This window comes from Cyanistes caeruleus, chromosome 3 (assembly GCF_971803275.1).
Source record: "Cyanistes caeruleus chromosome 3, bCyaCae1.hap1.1, whole genome shotgun sequence".
Lineage (NCBI taxonomy): Eukaryota > Metazoa > Chordata > Aves > Passeriformes > Paridae > Cyanistes > Cyanistes caeruleus.
Window position 1 is genome coordinate 93,736,953 of NC_141703.1, and position 25,558 is coordinate 93,762,510.

Consider the following 25,558-nt stretch of genomic DNA (forward strand, 5'->3'; position numbering starts at 1 on the left):
ATTAGGGTGGTCCCTACAACACATTACCCGAATTTGTCTGAGACAATTCATTGAGTGATGTTTATCTTCTCTGGAATACTTCAGACTTTTGATTTTGTAGTTACCCAGTCCAAAAGTACTTTCAGAAATAAAATCACATTATGAGCATTCTTAAGGCCTTGTTTTGATCAGGCTCAGCCAGTACATGCTAACAGGCGAAACAAGCTCATTAAATATATATTAGCACAACTGCATGTGAAATCTGCTTTATTTCTGCTTTAAATTAAGATCTGTTGTTTCTCCTTCACAGGAAGTCTAAACGAGGATGGGTCACAGAAACATTTTGACAGGGAATATGTACTGATGTTTGGTGTGTTTGATGAAAACAAGAGTTGGCAAAGATCACCATCAGTCAAGTATACAATTAATGGCTATGCCGATGGAACGTTACCAGGTACTGTTCAGGCTTATGTGAAATGAAACTAACATTTATGAACACTGAGTATTACCTTTAGTTGCTTTTCATGCACAAAAAATGGGAATGTAGAGAAATGGGATACAGCCTTTTTTAGAATGTGTCTGTGAGCATCTAGATTCTGGAAGAAAAATTGTGCTGCTGAAAGGAAAGGCAAATTACTGATAGGAACAATGAGATTACTTCTAAGATGACTTCTGCTTGGAGAAAAGGAGTACCAACTAAAAAAAAAAAAATAATGTCTATTTAATAAGCTCCTTGTTTTTTTAACAAGCTGATGGTGAGAGAGTGATTTCATTAAGTAAATTGTTGCTTCTACAGCATATAGAATATACTGGGTGCAAAACTGCCTGAAAGTGGAAAGTCAGTTATCATTAAAAGACTCAATTAAGCGAGAAGTCTAGGACGGTGGTAGTGGGGCTATTCTGTTGCCAGTGCTTTTCTGTTGTTCTACTAAGAAAAAACTTTCATATCACTCTCCCATCCATTGAGCAAATACAAAAGAATGTCTTAAATGGGGATTTTTTTAAGGAAATATTGTCACTGTTACTAGGTACTACATCAATCTTTAGCTGAGATCCTTGCTTTGTTTTTTGCCTTTCCTGCCCTGCTTTTCCCTCACTCCCCAAGCAAGGGCAGGTCATCTGTCAAAAAGAAGGCACTGGGTTTTGTTGGGGGTTTTTTTGCCACCTTGTTGTAAGTCAGTTTGTCACCTGCAGATAAGATTTAAGCACTTGTCTTCCACTGACATGATTTTGGTATCTGAAACTTCCTCTTGTTGTGAACATCGACTGCAGCAAATTTTTTTAATGTTTTCAGTGAAGGTTCACTTCTAACCTAGGGTGCATGGGGAACTTGCATGATTTACCTGTATTCTGAACTTTAATCTCATGTCTCTTTCAGATTTAGAGGCTTGTGCATATGACAACATTAGCTGGCATTTGATAGGAATGAGTTCCAAACCAGAAATCTTCTCCATTCATATCAATGGCCAGTCCATGGAGCAAAAACGTCGCCGAGTTTCTGCTGTTAACTTGGTGGGAGGAGCCTCAACCACCGTAAACATGACAGTGACAGAGGAAGGAAGGTGGCTCATATCTTCTCTTGTCCAAAAGCACCTGCAAGGTAAGGAACCATCTAGTTATTAGTAAAGCTGTCCTTCTCTAAGTCCCAAATGGCTTCTACGGTTCTGCAACAGCAGAGTTCATCTGTTTCAGGTGGTTTTTTTGTTTCACTAATGGCCAAGAACAGGGCGTTCTGTTGGAAGTGCATGTTGAACTAAAAAATGTTCTTATCTGCAGCTTTACTGCAGGTCCACATCACAGAGCAACAGTCATTCGATTTTCCAGCATCTAAGTCTCTGTGAACTGTTAAGATAAGCACCATTATAAAATTATTAAGAAACCACCTGTTTCCTGAGAAACTGAGTACTTTCAGCTAAGGGTACTTCAATGTGATGAAAATATTTTCTGTTCATCCTTTGAAAGTGGTATCTTTCAGCAATGATCAGAATTCTGTTTTAAAGGATGAGAAAAATATCTGTCTTATAAGAGCTGGAGATATATTTTGGGGGTAAAAAACAGCTAAGGTGGTAAGAGGTCCTCAGATGGGAAATCACTATGGTCCTGTTTCCTCTCAATTAGCTGGAATGCACGGTTACCTCACTGTAAGGGACTGTGGGGACAAAGAGGTGAAGAAGAGTCGTCTCTCCTATAGAGAACGTCTTATGGTCAAAACCTGGGACTATTTCATTGCTGCAGAAGAAGTTACCTGGGATTATGCCCCAAGTATTCCAGACACCCTTGATAGGTAAAATAATACTTTGTCAGTATAATAGGGAATGTTAGCATGAAATCACAGGATAATTGTGGTTGGAAAGAACCTCTCGGTATCCAACAGCTAAGTTGGATCCAGTTACACTGGACATTATGCAGTTGCATTTTTATTGTTTCCAAGTACAGGGACCTCTCAGCTTGCCCCTCGGGTGCCCTCTTGGCACCTCTGCAACTTCCCTTATATCTAAATGTTGCATGTTGTGTTTACTGTGTCTCATCTCTTCACCATGCAGCTCTGAGAAGCATGTGGTCTTGCTTTCTCTAGAATGTCCATTTGATAGTTGAGGTTAAAGATAAGATGCTCTCTTAGCTATGTCTTTGCATGACTGAAGAAACAGGAGTTTTGCTTCTGTGCCAAGTGCTCTGGCTCCCTGATCACCATGGTAGCCCTTCACTGAACTCTCACCAGTGTCAGTGACTTTCTTTGCTGAGAAGCCCAACAGTGGACACCTTCTATTGCCTCTCACAGGGAGCCCAAAATAACAAGATGAATTAGGAATTGTCCAAAGTAGCATATTTTCTAAAATACTTTTCAATATCTATTCTGCTGAAACAAACAATCCTTAAGAGGTAGAGAAGGGGAGGGAGGGAATATTTCTGGAGATTAAATGTTTTTAAAAGTTCAATACAATGAAGTGTTTGGGGAACAGAAGAAACGGCTCTGTATAAATGACCTCTGCATGTTAGCAATGTAGATGGAGTACAAGTCATAAGCAAGCATATTTTGCTATTTTGCTCAATTTAGAACAAATAGAAGGAATTCTGGAGCATACACAATATCATAGTAGACAGCGCTATCACTGCACTGTGGGGTTAAATTTGCAATTTGTCTATTCCCCAGTGCTACATGAGCCTTTACAAGCTGATATTCACAAGAATCTTTAAGGATTTAAGCAGAACAAAAGAAATTCCTTATTCTGTAAGGGTTGTAGTTTCATATACATCCTTAGAAATACAGTGTTTGCACAACTCATTCTCCTTTAGCATGATTTGCTTCCCTTATGTGCTCTAGAACTGCAACAGATCAAACTTTTATATCTTTCCTGTCAGTCACACTGCCTTACTTAACCACCTCAGTTCTCTGATTTTTCCTTCTTTGTTCAAAACTGCAGAGTTTATTCCTTTTCAGTAACATTTTTTGAAGTGTGAGTGACAACAAATATGTTTCTCTGTGTAAATTCCAAGTGTTTATTCTGGTTTTTCTCTCAACATTAACAATTTTAACATTTGAAACCTCAATGTAGCACTACTTACTGTATGATGCCTGACTGGGATTAAGATTGTTTTCCTATTTCTCCTGGAGTCTTTGCTACTGTGAGCAAATTGTATTTTTTTTCTCTGTGCTCAACTAGGCCTTTGATAAAGGAGAGCAGTGATTTCTATTTTACCTTGAAAGTGTACCTGCTGCTTGTATGCTTGTACCTGTTTCTTACTTGTATGCACACTGTTAAATTAAATGTAAACTCTGATATTAATTGGTCATATCTAATACCAAAACACAAGTAATGGTCCAAGATTCTTCTTCCCTAATTTAGGTTAGAATTTGGGTGAAAATCATTAGGTTGGTTTATGGTTTGGATTTTTTTTCAAGCAGTGAGATTTCTACCAGTTATGTGAATACTAATTTTGAATTTTAACAAACGCTACTGTTCAAGTTTTGTTGATATTTTTTCTTTTCCTTTATTTTTAAGACACTATAAATCACAACACTTGGACAACTTCTCCAATCTCATAGGTAAAAGGTATAAAAAGGCTATTTTTAGGCAATACACTGATGACAGCTTCACTAAACGTCTGGAAAGTCCTCGTCCCAAGGAAACTGGAATCTTGGGCCCTATTATCAGAGCACAGATCAATGATAAAGTCAAAGTAAGTAAAATAAATACAGAAATTGTTTATACTATAGCATGTTTTTCATTGAGGCAGAGATACAGAGGAGCTAATTTGATTTTTGTTTTTTAGAAAATATAGCTAATGTTCTAAATATTGGCCCTGTTAAAAGATATGATCACAAGGAACAGTGTTTAGCTTGCATTTTTCAGTGTTCCTTCTATAGTTTCCATGATTGTGCCTTTTTTTTACAAAATAAACATGCTTCAGGCACACTCTGTAAAATGTATCTTGACACTGGTCCAAAAGGAGAAAAAAAGCCCTAAGCCTGGGTGGACCTCTGAGGGGATTTGTATCTGAGGCTGAATTTCATGGGCCTCTTGTTTCTTTATGCTGATATTTTTTTCCTGCTGTTTTAGACAAAGGTACTCAGTTTCCATAACCAAGTGTTATTTCATGAGGTTATACTATGAAACTATGAAACATTTGCAGTATAAGCTCATGCTGCTGCAACATCCACTTGTCTTTCTGTTGTCATTTAATGATGCATCACAAAGTTCCATGACATTTAACTTCCATAATTTCCACTATGAGTCTGTGGCTCTCAACTTGAGTTTAGCATGTTCCCTTTTTCCTTTTTTCTCTCTCTCTCATTTTTTTTTCCCTAATCCTGATTTTGTCAAGAATAGATAGGAAATTTTGCCTTTTCCTTACATATCCCCTCTGGGTCTTACAATCTGGAACAAGCTTTGGTTTAAATTTTTTTTTCTCCCATATTGAAGATTTTTAAGAACTTCAGTCAGTAACTTCATATTTCCTGAGATAGTGTGTGCCTAGTACCTGGAAGAACAAGTGTTCTTTTTAGACCTCCCAGAGCCCAGCTATAAGCAGCTGAGCTTCACTCAGTGGGGTCTACAAAGTCCAGCAGAATGGTAACAGCATTTATTCTTGGGTTTATATATCAAACAATTTTTAAGATACCCTTTTGCCTTTCTGGCACTTTCTGAGCTAAACCCAGGAATATTCTACTGTAGTGGTAGCTTCATTATGTATTGAGACAAGGATTTGTCGAATCCTAATTTTTTTTTCATTTGCCTATCAATGTAGATTGTATTCAAAAATAAGGCCAGTCGACCCTACAGCATTTATTTCCATGGAGTGACACTTGCAAAGAATGCAGAAGGAGCCGATTATCCTCTGGATCCCACAAGTAAAAAATTTGTGAAATATATTTTTGCATATTACTAACTGTTATGGATGGTTTTGTTGCTTTGAAGGAGGTGCTGTGGCTGGGAATGTGCATGACTGGGAGACCTCAGTTCTGTGCTCTGCCTCTGCTTACCTGTTGTGTTGCCTTATAGAGAAACCAAGGTATTATCTGCAAAGCAGAGACAAATACCCTCTATTTGTTGTCTTAGTTTTCTGTTCTTGTTTGTGATTTTAGAGAGACAAAAGTTCTTGCTGAACTTCAGTTATCTCAAGGTAGATTTTAATGGCCATACTGCACCAATGTCATTAGAAGGTGCAGATTGATATTAAGATCTGGCTCTGAGTTTGTATCATTACTGTTCTTGTTTTTCCTAAGGCAATGACACCCAGAGTAGAGGAGTTGAACCAGGGAATACATACACTTATGAGTGGAAAATTGCTAAAACAGACCAACCCACTGCACAGGATGCACAGTGTATTACAAGGCTGTATCACAGTGCTGTAAATACTGAGAGAGATATAGCCTCTGGACTGATTGGCCCACTTCTGATTTGTAAAAGTGAAGCACTGACACAAAAAGGTGTGCAGGTAAGTTGTTTGGGCATAGTTTTCTCAAATAATGTTATTTGGTCTACACTGAATTTAGTTTTACTTCCCTTAGAGAACTATTCTGTAGAGGGCAGTTAAACCAACAGGCTCCTGAAGAAATAGTCCTGTAACTGTCCACAGCAGTAAAGGAATTGTATTCTGTGTTTCTTAGCAAGAGCTAAGAAAGGTCAACAAAAGGTCAGCCTGACTTTAAAGTCTATTTCTAGACTTGATAATTACTTTTCCTGCTGCTTATATTTTCATACTCTGAAGATATTCAGATCTGACCTGGTCCCTTTGTGTAACAGAGACAGCTCCACAGAATCTGTCAATCTTGGGCACAATGAATCTAGAACAGCCAAAAGAGCATGGGAGGGTTCTGGGAGAGGGCTTCCCTTTACCAGTTATTGAAATCTTGCTTGGTAAGGACTTAAGCATCACTAGAGAGAAAAAGTGTCAGAAGCCTTGTCAGGTCAAGGCGGACGTCTGGTCCTGTTACAGAGAGCCCAGTCATAAACCACATGTGTATCAGCAGTGCTAGAGGCTTGCTCAGTGTTCCACCACAGGTTAGTTGCAGTAGTAGGATTGAAATCTGGAGCCTCTACTCCCTTCCTCTCAGCCTTTGGATCACACTTACCAGGACTCTGGTGAAGCTTATGTTGCTTACCTAGTAAGAACGATGTTGTAGGATTGAGTTCTTAATACATGTGTCTGCTGATAAAATGTAGCTGCTGTGTTGATTGTCTTTCAGAAAAAGGCAGACGAGGAGCAGCAGGCAATGTCTGCTGTGTTCGATGAAAATAAGAGCTGGTACCTAGAAGATAATATCAAGGAGTACTGCAGCAATCCAGCCACTGTCAAAAGGGATGATCCCAAGTTCTATAACTCGAACGTAATGCACAGTGAGTGGGATACTGAGATGAATAATAGGAAAGCTTATATGAACCTGAGCACTCAGTGATTGCTTGTTCTCAGAAGCACATGTGATTGGAGAATCCTCCAGAGAGTCGGTGAACTTCTAACTAGGTGGCACTGGACAGAAATAGGAAATATCATAGAATTAGAAAGGTTGGAAAAGACCTCCAAGATCAAGTCCAACCTCTGACCTAATTATCAGCATGCCCACTAAAACATATTGCAAAGTACCACACTCACTTGTTTTTTGAACACTTCAGGGATAATGACTGCTGCTTCCTTTGGGAGCCTGTTCCAACGGTTATAAACTCAGTGAAGAAGTTTTTCCTAATATCCAACCTGAGCCTCCCCTAGTGCAACTTGAGGCCATTCCCCCTTGTTTTATTGCTAGCTGCCAGGGAGAAAAGGCCTACCCACACCTTGCTACTAATAGCTAGGCTGGCTCTGAACACTGAAGCAAAGACAAGGGCTAACTAAATTTTGATGCAGCACCCTACTGCCTTAGAGTTAATATTTTCAGGGATGGAAATTACCATGGTTTCAGCCCTGTGCCCGTCTCTTTCCAGTGCAAACATGAGCCCAGTGGACTGACGTCAAAGAACAGGGAGCTTTAAAATAAAAATAATGAAACCACTTTTCTTTCCTTTTAGCAATAAATGGCTATGTGTCTGACAGCAGTGAAATCCTTGGATTTTGCCGAGATACTGTGGTTCAGTGGCACTTTTTCAGTGTTGGCACTCACGATGAGATTGTCTCTGTTCGCCTTGCTGGGCACTCTTTTCTTTATCAAGGGAAATATGAGGATACACTGAGCCTTTTCCCAATGAGCGGAGAATCAGTCACAGTGGAGATGGACAATGCTGGTAAGCTGTGGAACTGTAGTGTTTGACAGCTCTGCAAAGACATTATTTAATCTCCAGTCTAAAAGGACTTCCCTAAATAGGAAAGAAAACTCTTCTGATAAACACAGTGCTAGAAAACATTGAATCATTCCCCAGTGGAAATGATGTGCATGAAAGGCTTGCTGGCTACACCAATTTAGCATAACTGTATGCTGTACTGAAGGCTGTTTTTGTTGGTCATCTTGTAATTTGGTTTCTTTCACTTCACAAATAATATTTGGGTTAGTAATGATAATTTTAAGGCAAGATTCTTCTTGGAAATCGGTATCAACTCCACTGTATGATTTCCAGCTTTGCCTGGAAATCATTTCCATTCCATTGCCTTTTCTTGTCTATCCTGAGCAGTATAAAATGGGCTGAAAATGCCAAATTCTGCTGGTCATTACTGCGCAAAATGGCTACAACTGACCTTGGGCTTGAGGTCGTTCAGCAGCAGTAAAGTCTGCCTCCCTGAACCAGGTCACTGGTCTGTGGGAAGCATCTCAATGTCTAACTGGAATTGACACTATGTCTTGGAAGAGGGGGAATCAGAACCCATGTCCACACTTAAGGCATTACTTCTGGAAGGACAGGTTCTTTGTTATTAAAGTCTATGCACTTTGAGTGGTCATGCTAAAATCTCCTCAGGTTTAACGTATCCTTACCTCATTTAAAATATCTTTTTTTTTTTTAATATATTTAATGTATTGCACAGAATCAAGATCTTAAAAATATGTAAGTGGCTTGTATTGCTCAAAACTAGGGGAATCATTAAAAAACTGTTAGACTTTATGAAAACCTCCCCAATAACAAAGTTGCATTTTTGCTTGAATTTGGTATGCAATCTAGTCTTTCCATCTAGGGCATACTTTCTTTGATAAATTTGCTGTTAAAAATCAGGAAAGCTATGCAGGTTACTTCCAGCTGATCAATACAGGAAGAATTGTATGTGACCTTTTTAATTAAAAGAACCTGTTTCTCAGGGTGTTAATTCTGACTATTCTGTCATTTCTTCTAGAAGCAAAGTGTAACAAGCAAAGGACTTGCTGATGTTATTTAGGGAAACAGATTTTATTTTCTTCTCTGAAGATCCTAGTTTCCAAGACAGAACTTGCCTTGTAACTAGGTTTTAGAGGAATTATTAAAACCTTTAAATTCATCTGAGTTGCCTCAGATTGCAGCTTAATAGGTTGTGTCAGATTGGAAATTCAAATTGCTTTATTCTTATTATACTTATTAAAGATCATCTGTAACTCATTCAAAAGCTTTTAAAATACTGTGTTTGTCAGATGTTTGCCAACATTGCCTCAGAATGTATTTGCTCTTCTCAGAATGTTCTATCTCTGTAGTGGAGCATGCACCAGTAAGGACAGGATAAAATTGAAACATTATCTTGAGCGGTCTCACTCTTAGATCCAGATCTAAACATAGGATCCTTTAATATGTTTCTTTCTTTTTCATATCCATCTCTCTCACAGGTTATTTTTGGATTCAGGTTCTAGTTACAGTTTAATCTATGGAGAAGAGTTCCATCTCCTAGATGTATTTATATGTGCTCTTATTTGTCTACATTTAATAATTATTTTTCATTGCAATGAGAGCTCACGAATATCCCAGTTAAAGATTAGCAGTCTGCTATAGCAGGTGCTGTAGAAGCAATGCCAGCTATTTGCCTTGGCCACTGACATGATAGACAATATCCACTCTCATAACACTTTTATTTCAACTGCAGGTACTTGGCTTTTGGCATCCTGGGGCACCCCAGAAATGAGTTACGGCATGAGGCTGAGATTCAGGGATGCTAAATGTGACTATGAGGAAGATGAAGCATTTGATGTTGTGGATTTAACTCCCACCAAGACTGAAAGAAAGGCAGTTCCCACCTCAGCTGAGGAAGATGTGCAAGAAAATGAGGAAGACAAGGAGGAATCTGATTATCAGGATTACCTGGCTTCTTTTTACTCTATCCGAAGCTCAAGAAAGGCAGCAGGTGATGAAGAAAAACAAAATCTTACAGCACTGGCCTGGGAGCAGTATGAAGACACTGGTGCCACAAGTTCTGAGGTGGTAGCTGGCTCAGGTCTGACAGCTATAAATAGTAGTGGAACAACAAACAACTCTAAGTTCTTAGAAACTCATATCACTCCTCTTCTCCCAGTCAAGGTCGAAACATTCCAGTCAAATTACACGTCAATCACAGTAGAAGGGGATTTATTTTTAGCTACCACAAGTGATGGAGAGGCTAACTTGGTATTTGAGAATAGAAGCCAAAGCAACTATGAAATAGCTCACAATAACATGTCTGCAGGTAACTTGCTGAGCAATGGGGAAGGCCCAGTGAATGTTGCAGAAGAGCTTCCAGCTGATAGAGAGGACAGTAAACCTTTTCCAGAAATACATCAAAAGCAAAGCACAGGAGGAGGAAATTATACCACTAACAAGAAAAGGAAAAGGCGAAGCTCACTGGCCATTAAGTTTTACTCTGTCCAAAAGATGAATGCCCTGCTAAATCATGTCCGAAATAAAAATGTCTCCTTTTCTGACAAGACTGATGCACCTCATTCTGTGCAGCATCGAGAAAACACATCCAATGAAGCCATGGTGGGAACTGGTCAGCTGCCAAATGAATATAATGATGATCTGAAAGAGGAGGGAAAGAAGATGGAAAATGCCATGCACACAGTTAACCTGACAGTAGATTTGGACCTCATAGTAGGAGGTGGGTCTAATGCATCCAGCATTTCTGAACCCAGGATATCCAAAGATAAACCAGCAGATGTTTTTACTTTAGAACATATGTTAGACAATACAAGCCCTAATTCCAGCCCTCCTGTAGTGAAGAACTTACTAGAAACATCATTACCCAGCCCTGGGAAATATTCATCTAAAATGACTAGTGAGGAATTTAACTTGGTGTCTGCAAAGATGAATCTGGGATTAGAGGCAAGCTTAGATAAATCTGCTGGTAGCAAGTTAAATCATCATGGCAGAAACAGTACAGCATCCATAAATAAGGAGGATATGAAGAAGTATCAAGGATTCTCACCTCTAATGGGAGAAAACCAGAAAGGGAACCACATGCACCCAACTCAGAAAGGAAAGGAGGGAAACAACAATGATACCTTGACTTCATTGGGAACCTTCATCAAGATCCGAAGGAGAAAGAAGGAAGATGTAAAAATTACCTATTTGCTGAGCCCAAGGAGTAGAAAACCCAAAAAGCCCAGCAATTCCATGGCAGGGTTTGGCCGTGCGTTGTTTCCGGGTGGGACCAACCACACGGCAGTGCCAGACACCACCGAGGCACCCAGTGAGGTCAGCCAGAGGCTGGATCTGAGCAGAGCCAGGCACGGAGAGTCGCTGAATGACACCCTCACCCCGCGGCAGTTTCGGCCATCCATCACAATCGGGCTTCCCCGAGCAGATGGGGACTATGAATATGTGATAGGAGAATCCTACAACGATGAAAGCTCGGGTGGGGAATACGAGTACCATTATGTGAGCTTCGATGACCCCTACATGACAGACCCCAAGGTGAACATCAGCAGGCAGCGTAACCCTGATGACATTGCTGAGCACTACCTGCGCAGCAGAGGCAATGAGAGGAGATACTACATCGCAGCTAAAGAGGTCTGCTGGAACTATGCGGGATATAAGAAAAGGTTTGCCTTTGCTTTCATTTGGCACACCATCCTGAAACCTTCTTGCAGAATGTTTATTCACATGCTGATAAACTTAAAAGCATCTGTAATGTGCCATCTGATTTCCAACATTTCAGTGGCAGAACCATAAGAATTTTCCACAGGAGACTCACAGCCCTTAGAAATGTCAGAGTGAGATTACTATAATCAAGGACAACACAGCTAAGAACTCTTTAGAACTTTTTTTTTTCTTAACCCTGTTTTGTAGACTCTCGAGAAACAGTCTTTAATACATCATTTAGAAAAATCACTGTAAGAGGTCAAGAGGGAATCTTGGAGCTTGTATTGTTATATTTGAATGACCTGTTTTACTTTGTGCTTCATTTCTTGGTGCCTGTACGCAGAACAGAGACCTCCTTGTGCAAAGCCTTTCCAGGAATTTAGTGGACTAACTGATGGAATCTAGAATGGGATATGCTTATAGGCAGATGAAATCAGTTTCTAGCACTATTAGGAAATGGTTCTGGTGTCTCAGTTCTCTGTTGGAGAATAGGATAAGAGCACTTTCCAACTTCACAAGGCTGCAGTATTGAAAAGTGTATGAAAGCTCAAAGTGTTTAACCACTCTGGTAACTGCCTTATATTCAGAGTAAAAACAAAGCTGCATAAAGTATTATTGTTGCTCCTGCTGTTAGAGAAATCAGAAAGGTGACTGGATCACAGCCCTAATGTTGAGGAATTTTCTTATGTTTTGATAGGGAAGACTGGCCACTGTGCCACAGCAAAAAATATGTGATAATATACTGAGAAAACCACTGTACTAAAAATTCACTCTCTTAATTGTTACAGGTTAGGATCAGTGCTCACCCAACAAGGCATAGAATTCCTTGTCACTTTTCATAAAAAAGCTGAATCAAAGCATACACAACTTTGGATTTTTATCAAAAACAGCCAAAACAGGAGTAAGAAAATCTTCATTATACAAAATGAACCTCCAAACATAGATTATTTCTCAAACTGAATTTCCATTTCATTTGATGGAAATAAAAATAAAACTTTTTCAGTATTCTCCAGGTTTACTTTTGCCTCATCTCAGTCCATATAAATGGCACATGCAAAAATAGCAGAAACAAGATAGTTTCTTTGGGTACTTGCAAAATAAAGAATTTTTTTATGCTTAGACCTCTATCTAGGTCTTTCCAGAGGCATTCATCCTCAGCTGATGTGAGCTGCATAGTTCCAGTGAATTTAACAGAGTCCATAGCATATCCTGTCTCAGTGTGTTGAAGAGCTGAAACACAGCCTTTTTCCTATGTAACTTACATTAAATTTCTGGTTTTTTGCAGAATTTATAATAAAGCAATATTTGTAGGGAATTATAATAGCATTTCAGTGCTTCTATTTAAGATCTGAACAACAGGTCAAATGTCCAAAAGCTTGTTTTACCACAGCAGCTCAGTGTGCAAAATGCAGGTGTTATCAGATGTAAAGATCTGTGAGACAGTAGGGTGTAGGTGATAGGTTCACTATACTCAGCCAAGCTCCAGCTGAGATTATTAAGGCTAAGAATAAAAGGAAAATAGAGCTCAGATGGGTTTTGAGAGACTTGTTGGAGTTTTTCAGTGATAGTTTACCAAATTATTGAGGGACCTCTTATCCAACTGTAGAACTAGAATTTCTTAAACATTGCAAGCCATGATTTTCAGAATCATGTGGCACTCATTTTGTGGATTCACAGAAGGTTGGAAAACAACTTTAAGACCATCAAGTCCAACCTCAAACCCATCACTGCCAGGTTCACCACGAAACTGTGTCCCTCAGAACCCGCATATCCCCATCCACATTTCTTCTCTGAAAACTTCTGGGGAATAAGACTCAATCACTTTCCTGGGCAAAGAAATTTTTCCTTATATCCAATCTAAACCTTCCCTGACACAGTTTGAAGCCATTTGAGTGTTTATTCTTTATATTCACAGAATTCAAAAATGTTTCTGCTGTATGAGTTCTCAGGTTTCATCAAAGCGATTATTTCTGATTCACTGTGTGGGATTTTAATTGAGGTTTTCATTTCAGTACAATGAGGAATGACAAAACCTGTAAAGATGGCAGCAGAAGAAAGGTGATTTTCCAGAGCTATACAGACAGTACCTTTTCGACTCTTCAGGATGAAGATGAATATACAGAACATCTTGGCATCCTGGGACCAGTTATTCGGGCTGAAGTGGACGATGTTATCCTAGTAAGTCTATGTTTTGGTTGTGTTTGCAGGATAAGATTCTTACAGTGATCTTGGAGTGTTACAGAATGGACCTAAAAATACCACGAATTTTTTAAAGATGATGAAGGGAAAACAGTTTTCAAAGCTAGAAATTGCACTGTGGACATGTAAGCACTGTGATGTGTTTCTCTGGAACACATCTTTTTTCTCTTCTGTCCACAGCAAATTAAATTCTGTTTTTCTTTCTTATGTTTCCCAGTATTAAATACTGGCTTATTGGTCTATTGTAAAATAAGATTTAGGTTTAATGTTAATGAAAAATGAGTTTTCTAAACTCAAAAATTAGTACATATGTGTTCAAGATTAATATATACTTTTTGGGAAAATACATAATTTCCTCTAACAAGTTTTGCTATGTAAATGTGCAGGATTTTATTAGAACTATCAACAAGGATGAAGAGGAACCATATTCCTGGTGATACTGTGGTATATTTGCATTAGGAAGCACACTGCTGTAAAATTTCCCTTCTCTCATCCTTCTTCATCCAGTCTTGGAACACACAGAGATGGACTTAGATAGGGAAGATAGATCTCAGGGCTTTCTGCTTATTTCAGTAGGACTGGTGTGCAACACACCAAGCTATGCTTAAATCATGAGTAAGAGAAGAAAAATATTGTGTAGCATGGGAGCGTTATTCTTTAAGGGGAGGTGCATATGTAATCCCACTATCCTGGTGTTTCTCTGGGACAAGTGGGAAGCACTGATTACAGCAAGAATGATACATACAGAGGTCTAGAGTTACTATATTGTAAAGACTGCAGCAAAGCATAAGAGGTAGAAATTTCCCATTTCCCTGCTGACAGTAACTAAGCAGCTCCAGGTACAAGGAGCAGCAGTAAATGTCCTGGGAGTCTTGACCTGGTGAAAGACATGGAGCTAGACTTGTGCTTTCTGATTTTTCATTTACTACCTGCATCGTAGGTGGAGACTCTGCAGGAGATGTCAAAAGCAGTCTCTGCTGGCTTTTCCATGTACAACGTAACCTGTAATCTTTATTCAAATCTTGACTCTGGTTTGAGGTCATGGGAATGTAGTGTGTGGGGACTTTGGATTAGGCCTGAGCTTGCTGAACAGACTGTTTTGGTTTTTTTAGGTTCATTTTAAGAATCTGGCATCCAGACCGTACTCCCTCCATGCCCATGGAGTCTTCTATGAAAAGTCCTCTGAGGGAAGCATTTATGATGATGAATCTACTGCTTGGTTTAAGGAAGATGATGAAGTTCAGCCAAATAACAGCTACATATATGTATGGTACGCTAACAGGCGATCGGGTCCTGTGCAGTCAGGAGCAGCTTGTCGGTCCTGGATCTACTACTCTGATTTAAACCTGGTAAGGGAATGAAAATAGAAGTGGTGCTGTGGCTGGGGCTGATCACAGAATCATAGAAAACACTTGTGTTGGAAGGCATCACTAGAGATCAATCAGTCCACCACTGCAACTCAAGCAGGGTTGGCTGGAGTTGTTTGTCCAGGACCAATGTTCCGTTGGGTTTTGAATATCTCCAAATTATGTATGGCTGTAGAAATGCAAGCTGCAGAACATGTTTTTTGATATGTGTCCTTTCTTTTGGGCTCCATGTTCCCACCTGACATTTAATCTCTTGCACTCAGTTAAAGCAGGACATAGGGTATGGAAGAATTTGAATTGGGCAGCTCTGGTAGACTGAGCAGGGGAAAGTAAAGATAGAAGGGAGCAGTAATTCTGAGACCTCTTTTAGATTTTTAGGGGCTGACACATTACTGAAGAATGCTATGGGGTTTCTTTACATCTTTTGGGAAATCCACTTTTACCTCTAATATGAGTTTATTACCTTCTAGGAGAAAGACATTCAGTCTGGTTTAATTGGGCCAATACTGATCTGTGAAAAAGGAGCCTTCAGCAAATCAGACAGCAGCAGGACATATACCCGAGACTTTTTCTTGCTTTTTATGGTCTTTGATGAAGAGAAAAGCTGGTACTTCGACAAGCATTCTGGAAGGCCTTGTAATGACAAGACACAAGAAATGCAGCAGTGCCACAAATTCTATGGTACTTATTTCATTTTGCCAAATATGCAGTTTATTGGGGTAGAGGGAAACATGTCAGGAGATGTATCTCAGCTCACAGTCCTTTTCAACATGCATAAATCCCACACATTGGTTATGTGAACTTTTTTTGTTGTTATCCATTGTACCTATAATAGTCATGGGCTTACAGGTAAAAATTAGCAATGATGGGAAATTTACTATTAAAATTAAGAAAGGACATATTAGACTGAAACTTTCAACAGAAAATATACCTTGCATTCACATACATATTCCCCCCCCATGTTCAAATAAAAAAGAAACAAAAGGTTCTTTGTACTAGAAGAAGGTACTTTGCAATAAGAAGCTAGTACCCTGACAACTTCTTGTAAGAAATTTAAAAACATTTTAATAATTTGACAAATCAGATAGTTCTATTGAGGAATTTGAAGCAGCTGTAGAACATCCCTTTATATACCTATCTGTGGATATAGAGGTATATCAGTTGTGACTGTGTGCCTGTGGAAATGGGAGCTGCAGGAAGAGTTTACAGCTGTCCTTTTTTTGGGGCCTGATATTCCCATCTTACATTTAAATCTTTTTGTTCTCCTGGCTGCCATGTGTTGCTAGCAAGCAGTGCTCAGATCTTCTGGTGAGGTCTCTGGATTTTCTGCATTGATGTACACAGACCATAAAGTGTGTTGCACTTTAAATTAGGAAAAATGATAAATTAGAAAAAATTACGTTTTTCATGAGCACATTACTTCATTGAATATTTTGCTAATTTCAATAATTACTTTCTAGCACTTTGAGTCCAGTTCTGTGAGCAGTTTTTTTCTGATTAACAATCTTTTTTTTCAGCCATTAATGGGATTACCTACAATTTGCAAGGTTTGAGGATGTATGAAGGTGAAACAGTCCGATGGCACTTGCTGAATATGGGTGGGCCAAAAGACATTCATGTTGTCCATTTTCATGGACAGACTTTCATAGAACAAGGAGAGCCAGAGCATCAGCTTGGTACATACACTCTCCTCCCAGGTAAGCATCAGAGCAGAGGAAGTTCTAAGGGGTGACCTCTGCAGTCTGCCATCATCATACCAATTTAAAGGTCTCCAAATAGTGGGAGTTTAGGGGTTTTAATGTCCGGGTGAGTGATACAGAACAGAAAGAACTACTGTGAGCCCTAGAAGAATTGTTTCTCTCTCTCTAGGGAGAAATAGGCTATAAGTATTCGTTAGACTACAGGATGAAGTCCTTTTCCCCATCACTGTCAGCAGTGCCAATGTGCAATAAGAGCACTTATGAAGACCTGTATTGTCAGCTACAAGAGTTCAAGAGTAAAAAAAAAAAGACAACAAGGAGATCAAAATAATAGTACTATAATGGGAATATTAGGAGTTTTAGTGAATGTTAGGGGTAGTATATTCACTATTTTATGTCATTAGTTTTATGGTAGTTAAATCTACATACTTTTATTTAAATGGGAACCAAAATTAGCTGGAATTACCTGAAGAATTGTCTGCATTAACTAGGAACAGAAGAAAAGCAATGAGAACATGTCCTGTGCTTTCTAAAAAGTGCAGCAAGCAACTGAAACCTTATCTGCTTCCTGCTCAACCCTTGGCACTCCTGGGGCATGCAGAAAGTGAGAGGAGGGCCCATACTTCTAATTTTCCCACTTCTGCCTTTGGCTTCTTTACATCCATCCCTTTCATTACTAGAACAACACACTGGCACAGCAGGAGTGAGAATCATAACTAACACCACAGAATTAACATTCCTGCATTATGTAATAAACACTGTTCACTACACTGTTCAGCACTGTAGTTAACGTGCAGATATCTGTTGTTACGTACAGGTAGACAAGGTTTTGTACTTTGCACCATCAGCAAAGGTTGGGTTTTGATCTGGCTACTTGATTCCAATCTCAGTCTCCAGCTAGAACTAGCTTGCTAAGAAAAAAATCACTGAGATAGTGGAAGTTACTGCTCTCACTGCAATGTGTTTTTAAATTTTTTGGATTAGGTCATAAAAAGATTTTTGGTTTAAAATTCAGCCTCACTGATATCAACCTTGTAATGCCAATGTTTCTGATACATTTGATTTCCTTTTTTTTAAGGCTCATTTAGAACAATTGAAATGAAACCACAGAGACCTGGCTGGTGGCTTTTAGACACTGAAGTGGGGGAATACCAGCAAGCAGGAATGCAGGCATCCTATTTGGTTATAGAGAAAGGTATGAACTACGGTGGTTTTTGGCTGGGAAAGTCAAGGTATGAAGTCTTCTCTACCCTTTTAGGATCACTGAAAATAAACATGAGAGATTGTTCTGCAAAAAAAACTGACATAGAAAATTATCCACATTCAAGGACATGGTGGAGTGGTTACTGTAAATTTTTTCTAGAAGAAAAAATATTTAGCTTCCAGAAATGCTGGCTTTGAACTATTTAGCACACTACCTTTATTCCTTTAGCATGCTAGCTTTGATTTTGAGGTTTCCCTACAGTGACCAGTGGATTAATCTATTGAGAGAAATTGCAGAAATTAATTTAAACTTCTCTGGGAAGAACGGTGTTACAGAATTACTAGGAATTGTTCTGAGTGATGCTGTCTCAGATTTCACCAGAATATATATTGGAATAGCCCTCATTTTCTTTAACAGCAAACTTATTGTGCTCCTTTCAGATTGCAGGATTCCAATGGGCCTGGCAAGTGGAGTTATACTTGATTCGCAGATCGATGCTTCACATCACATAGGTGAGTTTATCCTTGAAAAGGTCCATGCAAGCTCCTGAAGACCCCCAGCAAAATGTTGCAGTGCTGTATTCTTTTGGCATCTCCTAAGTCTTTCAAGATCAGTTCAGCAGTGAATCAGATGTCAGGCTGAAAGTTTCTCCAGTGTTCCAAGCAGAGACTGGGAGCTCTGAAGGTAGCCATCATCATCGTATTTTAAGTGTCACAGGTCTGCTATCAATCACAAGCTTGAGTCAGGGACTGCTCTCTCTGTGGCCTGCTGAATGATCAGGAGCAAATCCAGCATTCCTTTTGTCCCTTGGATTTCCTGTTGAAAATGAACACCAAGCATTCAAAAACCTTTTGAGATTTGCATGTGGTATGAGATGTGAAAGGACAAAATATATCTATTATGTAAGACTGGGGAACCCTGGCATCCAGAGCAATTACAGAGTCTTTAATTTGTCAAGTTTATCTGTGGTACAAAAGTGGGATCATTACATAGAGAATTTTCTTAGAATTTTACATAGTGTCAAATTATGGTGTACACGTTACACACCCATGCAGGAATGTCCATCCTTTCCCTTGAAATAAAAAATATATTACTTTGTCAAACTGAATTTTCTGTGGATTTGGTTTTCTCTCTTTGTTTCCTCATAGAGTGTTATGAAGGCTTGAAAGTTGTTTTGTAATATATATTCTATATTAGTTTTTAACTTGGAAACCTTGTTATGCAGAGGGAGGGTTCTCTTCCATTAATGTAGAGCACATTTTGTATCTGATCCTGCTGGGCTCCAATACTTGTTTAGCAAACTCTAGACCCTAGTTCCTAATTACCAGACAGTATATTACAGAAAAGACTATTACTTTTGTCATTTTGTCAACTCTAAAGCTTTGCAGGGTACAGATGACTTTCAGCTGCCGACCATGTCCAAATTATCCTAGATTATGGTTTTAGAGTCTCTCGTTTGTATTTTTTTCTTTTTTTTTTTTAATCCTTTGAATGGGGGTGGGAAATGGAGCACTCAAAGCTAATTACAGCCTCAGTTTGTTTTTTCAATGCCTCTTGAAATTCTTGCTTTATTCATACTTTCTGTCTAGACTATTGGGAACCTAAGTTAGCCCGATTAAATAATTATGGAACATACAATGCTTGGAGTACTACAGTAGAAGAAGAACTCCCTTGGATCCAGGTAAGGTACAACATCATTGAGTTATGATTTTCTTACAGCTTATTTTAGAAGGTCTAGCTGCTCTTGTCACTGAGAAGACTGCAGGGGATAACTGAAAAGATGTGGCAAGATTGGTAATGCTATGAATTGTTTTTCTTCTCTGGGGTAACCTCTCTGCTGCTGTTGAGGCTCATTGACTGGACAGTTACCTTCACAATTTAGATTGTAACCAATTTGTAGGCAAATGGAGTAATTATTTTTATTTTTCCTTTGTCTACCTAACAGTACATATTTGTGTGTATGTGTTTGTTGGGTGGTCATTTAAAGTGTAATATCCTCAAGCCTTGCTTCAGACAGTTTTTTGCTTGGTTTGTATGCTGCTGTTCCACTTGACAGAACTCAGTTGTTTTCACGGGGACACTAAGCTTACAATTATGACTTCTAGCACTCTATCATTCAGTTACCTCACTTCCATTTTTATTCCATCCCAGTGACTTTTGCACTGCATAGCCAGTTTGCACCCAAATTTGGGGTGAATAGTTGATTTATTATAAATCTCATTAAAATCGGAAGACAAGAAAGAGTCACAGCAGGTAGCTGTTGCATTTGGCTTGCTAATATTTGATAAACCAGCAAGTTAGTGGAAGTAGGGAGAAAAGGTTGGGAGATCTGCTGTGGAACTGGAAATAACTTTGGGAAAAGAAAGAATTTAACAGGAGGCTGTGGTAGTGAGAAGCTGAGGTTACTGCAGGGAAGCATGCAGAGGTATGAAGGGCGTGTCTCAAAGAATGAGCTTCACTGCTGATAGGCACACCTTCCAGATTTATTTTCTTGTGCTAAGTGCTTAGGTATTTTATCTGGAGGAATGGTGGCTTTTCAGCATTTCAGAATGTCATATGTCTTTCTGCAGCCTGGGTATCCAAAATTAGAGGTGGCTTCTAAAAGTGTGAGCCTTTAATTTCTCTGTGCTCCTTTGACCTGTCTGTAAAATGGGACAGGGAGAGCTGTGCCTACCACAGACACACAGATACTTTTGAGGTGCCTTTGTGGTGCAGTGCTGAACCCTGTAAAATGGCCTCTGAAACTAAATGCACACACAAATACACAAATTAAATGAGAGCACATTAATTTGGACTCTGGTATCTATTACTCCTTTAGAGAATGTTAGTGTTGTTCATGTTAAAAAGCTACTGTGTAAATGCCAAAGAATTATATGGGTTTTGCTGTGCATTACTGACTTTATAAACATTCTTTGATGTTCCTAGGTGGACTTGCGAAGACAAGTTTTGCTCACTGGGATACAAACACAGGGAGCCAAGCAGTTTTTTAAGTCCTTGTACATCCAGAAGTATTTTCTTGTTTACAGCAAAGACAAGCGGACATGGAACACCTTCAAAGGAGACAGCTCACTAACAGGAAAGGTCTGTCTGTGCCATGGGGGTTGCAACAACCTAGACAGCATCACTGAGTGATACAGTGAGTCTTGTTTAATGTTAAGAAAAAGTGGAAAAAATTATGGCCTTTAGATCCTTAATAGGTCCAGCTTGAAGCCCCAAAGGGCATTTACCAAACTGATGAATTTCAGACTAGAAGACAAATTGTAAGTTGAGGAGTTACCTGGCCTGGGGTTTGTGAGGCCTCGTGACCTTGACCGTGTGGAGTCTGGCTCTCTCACAGGCATCTCTCCTTACTACATTATTTCCTAAGCCCATGGCAGCTTTTTTGAAGGAAGCAGGAAGTTAAACTAAAAATCAGGCCCTTACCTCATTTGGGATTAGATTCTGCTTCTCATCCCTTCCTTTGATCTGTCCCAGCAGCTGCATGTTGAACTGTCTGATTTGCCTGCAGAAGGGCAATGTGGTGAGCATGGCTGTATGCTGAAAGAGGTTCATCCTATTCACAGCTGCTCCAGCCCTACCTATTGCAGCTCACTTCAATTTACACTGAGGTTTCTGTGGTACAGCTCCCAAATTGAAAGCCTGTTGTCTTTTACCTCTCCTTTTGCCTCTTTGCTCATGTATTCTTACAGGCTTACGTTAAAAAAAGATTCCTTGTTTAAACTGAGGCCTTCAGACACTTCCAAATATGTTAAGATGGGACCATGAGATATCTCAAGTGGCCCTGCAGCAGAGGGTGTGCTATCACTGTGGATGGGGCTAAAGGCACAAAAAAAGACTACATTTGTAACAGGGCAGGCTTTCAGCATCCAGGCTTGTGTTTGCATTAAATTAAGTACTGTGTGGGTTTTTTTCTTTTTTTTTTTTTGTTTTTCTTTTAAACAGATTTTTGAAGGTAATTCCAATGCGTATGAGATAAAAGAGAACATCATTGATCCCCCTATTATTGCTAGGTACATCAGACTCTACCCCACTGAGTTCTACAACAGGCCTACTCTTCGCATGGAGCTTCTGGGCTGTGAAGTAGATGGTAAGAATTGGTCAAGTGCTAGTGCTTCCATTCTGACAAATTTTTTACCTAATACTTTAAATGAAGCTAAAACTGGGCGTTCCCCATTCCAACATTGTTGCTTTTGCTGTGGCTACTTGGATGTTCTGGGGATGACACAGTGCTCCTCTCAACAGGTTGCTCTTTGCCACTTGGAATGGAAAGTGGAGAAATCAAGAATACTCAGATAACAGCCTCATCTACTAAGACATCCTGGTTTAACACATGGGATGCTTCACTTGCTCGTCTCAATCAGAATGGAAAGATTAATGCCTGGCGAGCCAAGGTAACAAGACAAAATCATGGAAAGCAGCAGGGACAGCTGGTTAATAAATTTGTGCTGCCTGTGTGATCATGGTGCTTCCTGCATGCTCTGTCCAGTGCTGAGCGTGGTAGAGTCACTTCACAACCACCCCTCAGGAAGAGCATCACTCAACTCTAGCAGAAAACTTGAGCTTCTGGCAGCAGCAGTGAAATACTTTTGAGAGATGGATGGTCTCCTCTGGGCCAGTCTGCAGAACATTCCTGTGGGAATAGCCTGTTTGATTTCAGGAGATGAGTGCAACTTGAATATTTGCCTCAAAGGGGTTAAAGAAAAACATTCTGGGTTGGCTATTAGGCAGTGCAGCCTAGTGGGTCTGGGGCTGGGTGACCTTCAGCAAAGCATGTGAGCTTCTGTGTCTTTGAAATGTAGCTGCATTTCTTCACTTTAAAGCACCTTGAGATTTTCTGGAAGATGCTCTTTTGTATAAGCATTTGGTATTAGTATTAAGTATGTTTTAATACTGGAGGTAAATCTCTGTTATATTTCATTATGTATTGGAAAGTAAAGTGTAAATCTTAAAGACTCCAAATACACTACCTGCAGTGATGAAGTTAATTATATAGGTCACTAAGAGTGCTTTGATTTGCCTCAGCTTTACTCTTCTGGACTTCTTTGATGCAGTTTTGATGCATTTTGATACACTTTTAACTACCTGTAAACAAGCTTTTTCACTTAAGCAAATACAGACATAGACATGTTTGCTAATACACAAACTTTTATATCAATTGTAGGTGAACAACCACCAACAGTGGCTGCAAATTGATCTCCTCACAGTTAAGAAGATCACTGCTATTGCTACACAGGGGGTCACGTCCATGTCAGCCGAAAACTTTGTGAAAACCTATGTTCTTCTGTACAGCAATGAAGGCTCCGAGTGGAAATCCTACACTGAGGGTTCAAGCTCGGTGCCAAAGGTATCACTGTCAGCCCAGGCAATTGAATTGTTCAGTTTTAGGTGCTGAACACAGTCAAGGCTCAAAGGCAGAATGCACAGCCAAATTGATATTCTCACTGGACTGTAAAGTGCTAGGGAGCTGGGGTTACTACAGATAATATAACAGTATCCGTCTGATTTTAGTGATCGTAATGAATCATAATAAAAAGAATGAATGCTGTATCTGCAGAGAATGCAGCCAACATTGTGATAAAAGGAGCTGACACCCTTTGTAAAGGAGGACTTTTAGTCTGAATGCACAAGGACATTTAATTTGAGTGACTAATGGGTTCCCCAGGGCCCCTTTTGGTTGTGGTTTTTTTTTATTTTTGCCCCGATTTTTTAAGTGAAAGTAATGTTAGGGAGCAGAAGTGCTATAGCAGAGCTGGGGAACTTCAGGTACCCACACAGCATGCAAAGTACTTTGTATTTTTTCCCATATTACCTTACACCAACCTAACCCACAAGGGCTATTAGCAGCGGTAAAATAAGAAAAGACTGTGAGTTTGGTCCATTAGAAATTAGAATGGCAAATTTTCTGGTGTGGATGGAAACAGAGGCTGTTTAATCTATTCAGACTCAGCTATTGCTGGCCTGAACTACTTTTAACCCAGCACGTTAGGAAGAAACTTGTTGTGGTCTTGTTTAAAACCAGAAATGAGCCAGTCCATCTAGCCTGGGTGGGACTAATGCAACAGCTTGGAACTGTTGTAAAGAAAATACTCAGGATTTTTTTCAAGTGCAACCATTTAACTTTAACCTTTGTGTATTCACAGGTTTTCTTGGGTAATGCAAACAGCAATGGGCACGTCAAGAATTTTTTTAACCCACCCATCCTGTCCAGGTTCATCCGCATTGTTCCAAAAACATGGTACCATGGGATTGCCCTTCGGGTAGAGCTCTATGGCTGTGATTTTGGTGGGAGTCTGACTGCGAAAAGGACTGACAAGTCTGGGAGCTCTTAACCTGCCAGCAGTCATCATGCAGAACATGTTTGTTAAGAAACCCTTAAAACAGTCACGCTTAGTAGTTTGTATGTGTGCTTCGTCAAAGGAACATGATGTTTTACCAGCAGGATTGAGAGATTTCTCTGGCAGGTGTTCCATTCCTGCAAATGCACACTTTAGAAAACAGCTTATTTTTTCTGGGAAGAAATAGTAGTCCCTTCTGATTAGTATTATCACTTCTTCATTATAACCAGTACTCTCTCTTACTTTTTACTTAATTTTAAGTACTAAATCCCAAGAATGGGGACTCTGCCCTTGATCCTGAGCCCTGACTATCCCCATTTTGTAATGCTTTTGCAGCACAGATGAGGAATAGAAAGCTATAGCAGGTGGGTGTTCTCCATACATAACGCTGAGGGGGAAAACCAGTGCTGATTTTGAGCTGTGGTGCTGCATTCCAGCAGTGCCTTGGTGAGAAATGATTGTAGGGGTGGTCTCTCCTCCACGTCTGTCACCTACACTGTGGCAAAGGCAGGACATGTGTCAGCATTGAGGTATGTGCAATCCCTTCTCAGAGAATGTGTGTTGTTGGCATTGTTGGTTTGGTTCTTTCACACCCAGCACATCCGAATGCTGTGGATTTCTCATAATTCATCTTAAGTGCCCTGGCAAAGGAAAAGAGGGTCACAGTGCCTTTCCATCCCAGAAATGAGGTCATGGCAGGTCATGAAACAGAATGGGAGAACCAAAATGAGAATTCAGAACTCCTGATGCTCAGTCCCATATACACTCTCAGACTGTTGGGACAGGGAGCTCCCTTGATGAGGAACTGCATCTGTTCAGTGACACTACTGCCTGGGAGTGGCAGAGGAGGATTAGATCAAACTGGGTAACGGAAACATCTGCATCTTCTCTTACAATTTAACAGTGTTTTCACTAATGGAAATAGTCTTGTGCATAGATTTTACGTGGATTTTTCCCAGGATGACTACATCTGAAAATAGGTACACAGTCTATGAACTCATTATTTCAGCAGAATTTTAGCTGAGCTTTCAGTAGTGTTCTGGGCTTCTATCCTGTAAACTGTTTATTTGCAGCACTTCAATTATCATACTAGGTACCATTTAGCAGGCTGAATTTTTAAAGTAGTTTGTCTTTGAACCTTGGATGGAGTTAGCCAGTTTTATTTCAGTAGTTTTTCATTTCTTTCTCTTACAGAACATGCATTTTAAAGAGAAGGTATAGAACAGGAGTGAAAAAAGTGTAAAAACTAAACAAATATTTTCTTTTTTTTTTTTTTTTACTATGTCAAAAACTGTTGTAATTTTCCACTGGAAAATAAAGATAATATTGTAGCATAAAA

The 25,558-nt window shown here is 39.5% G+C and overlaps 1 protein-coding gene across 3 annotated transcripts in view; it reads left to right on the forward strand.

Moving 5' to 3' along the window:
• The window catches only part of F5 (coagulation factor V), a 41,860-nt gene extending 16,302 nt beyond the window's left edge, over positions 1 to 25,558 (forward strand). For all 3 annotated transcript variants that reach the window (XM_086882980.1, XM_023941875.2, XM_023941881.2), the window contains 21 exons: positions 290 to 433; positions 1,358 to 1,579; positions 2,098 to 2,263; positions 3,981 to 4,158; positions 5,227 to 5,329; positions 5,705 to 5,916; positions 6,668 to 6,818; positions 7,482 to 7,694; positions 9,445 to 11,374; positions 13,427 to 13,592; positions 14,726 to 14,962; positions 15,451 to 15,661; positions 16,498 to 16,677; positions 17,759 to 17,875; positions 18,325 to 18,396; positions 19,474 to 19,565; positions 20,810 to 20,965; positions 21,827 to 21,971; positions 22,127 to 22,275; positions 23,046 to 23,228; positions 24,025 to 25,558. In XM_086882980.1, coding sequence (XP_086739106.1) covers positions 290 to 433; positions 1,358 to 1,579; positions 2,098 to 2,263; positions 3,981 to 4,158; positions 5,227 to 5,329; positions 5,705 to 5,916; positions 6,668 to 6,818; positions 7,482 to 7,694; positions 9,445 to 11,374; positions 13,427 to 13,592; positions 14,726 to 14,962; positions 15,451 to 15,661; positions 16,498 to 16,677; positions 17,759 to 17,875; positions 18,325 to 18,396; positions 19,474 to 19,565; positions 20,810 to 20,965; positions 21,827 to 21,971; positions 22,127 to 22,275; positions 23,046 to 23,228; positions 24,025 to 24,213 — 5,216 coding nt within the window. In that variant the 3' untranslated portion in view covers positions 24,214 to 25,558. The remainder of the gene's footprint in view (positions 1 to 289; positions 434 to 1,357; positions 1,580 to 2,097; positions 2,264 to 3,980; positions 4,159 to 5,226; positions 5,330 to 5,704; positions 5,917 to 6,667; positions 6,819 to 7,481; positions 7,695 to 9,444; positions 11,375 to 13,426; positions 13,593 to 14,725; positions 14,963 to 15,450; positions 15,662 to 16,497; positions 16,678 to 17,758; positions 17,876 to 18,324; positions 18,397 to 19,473; positions 19,566 to 20,809; positions 20,966 to 21,826; positions 21,972 to 22,126; positions 22,276 to 23,045; positions 23,229 to 24,024) is intronic.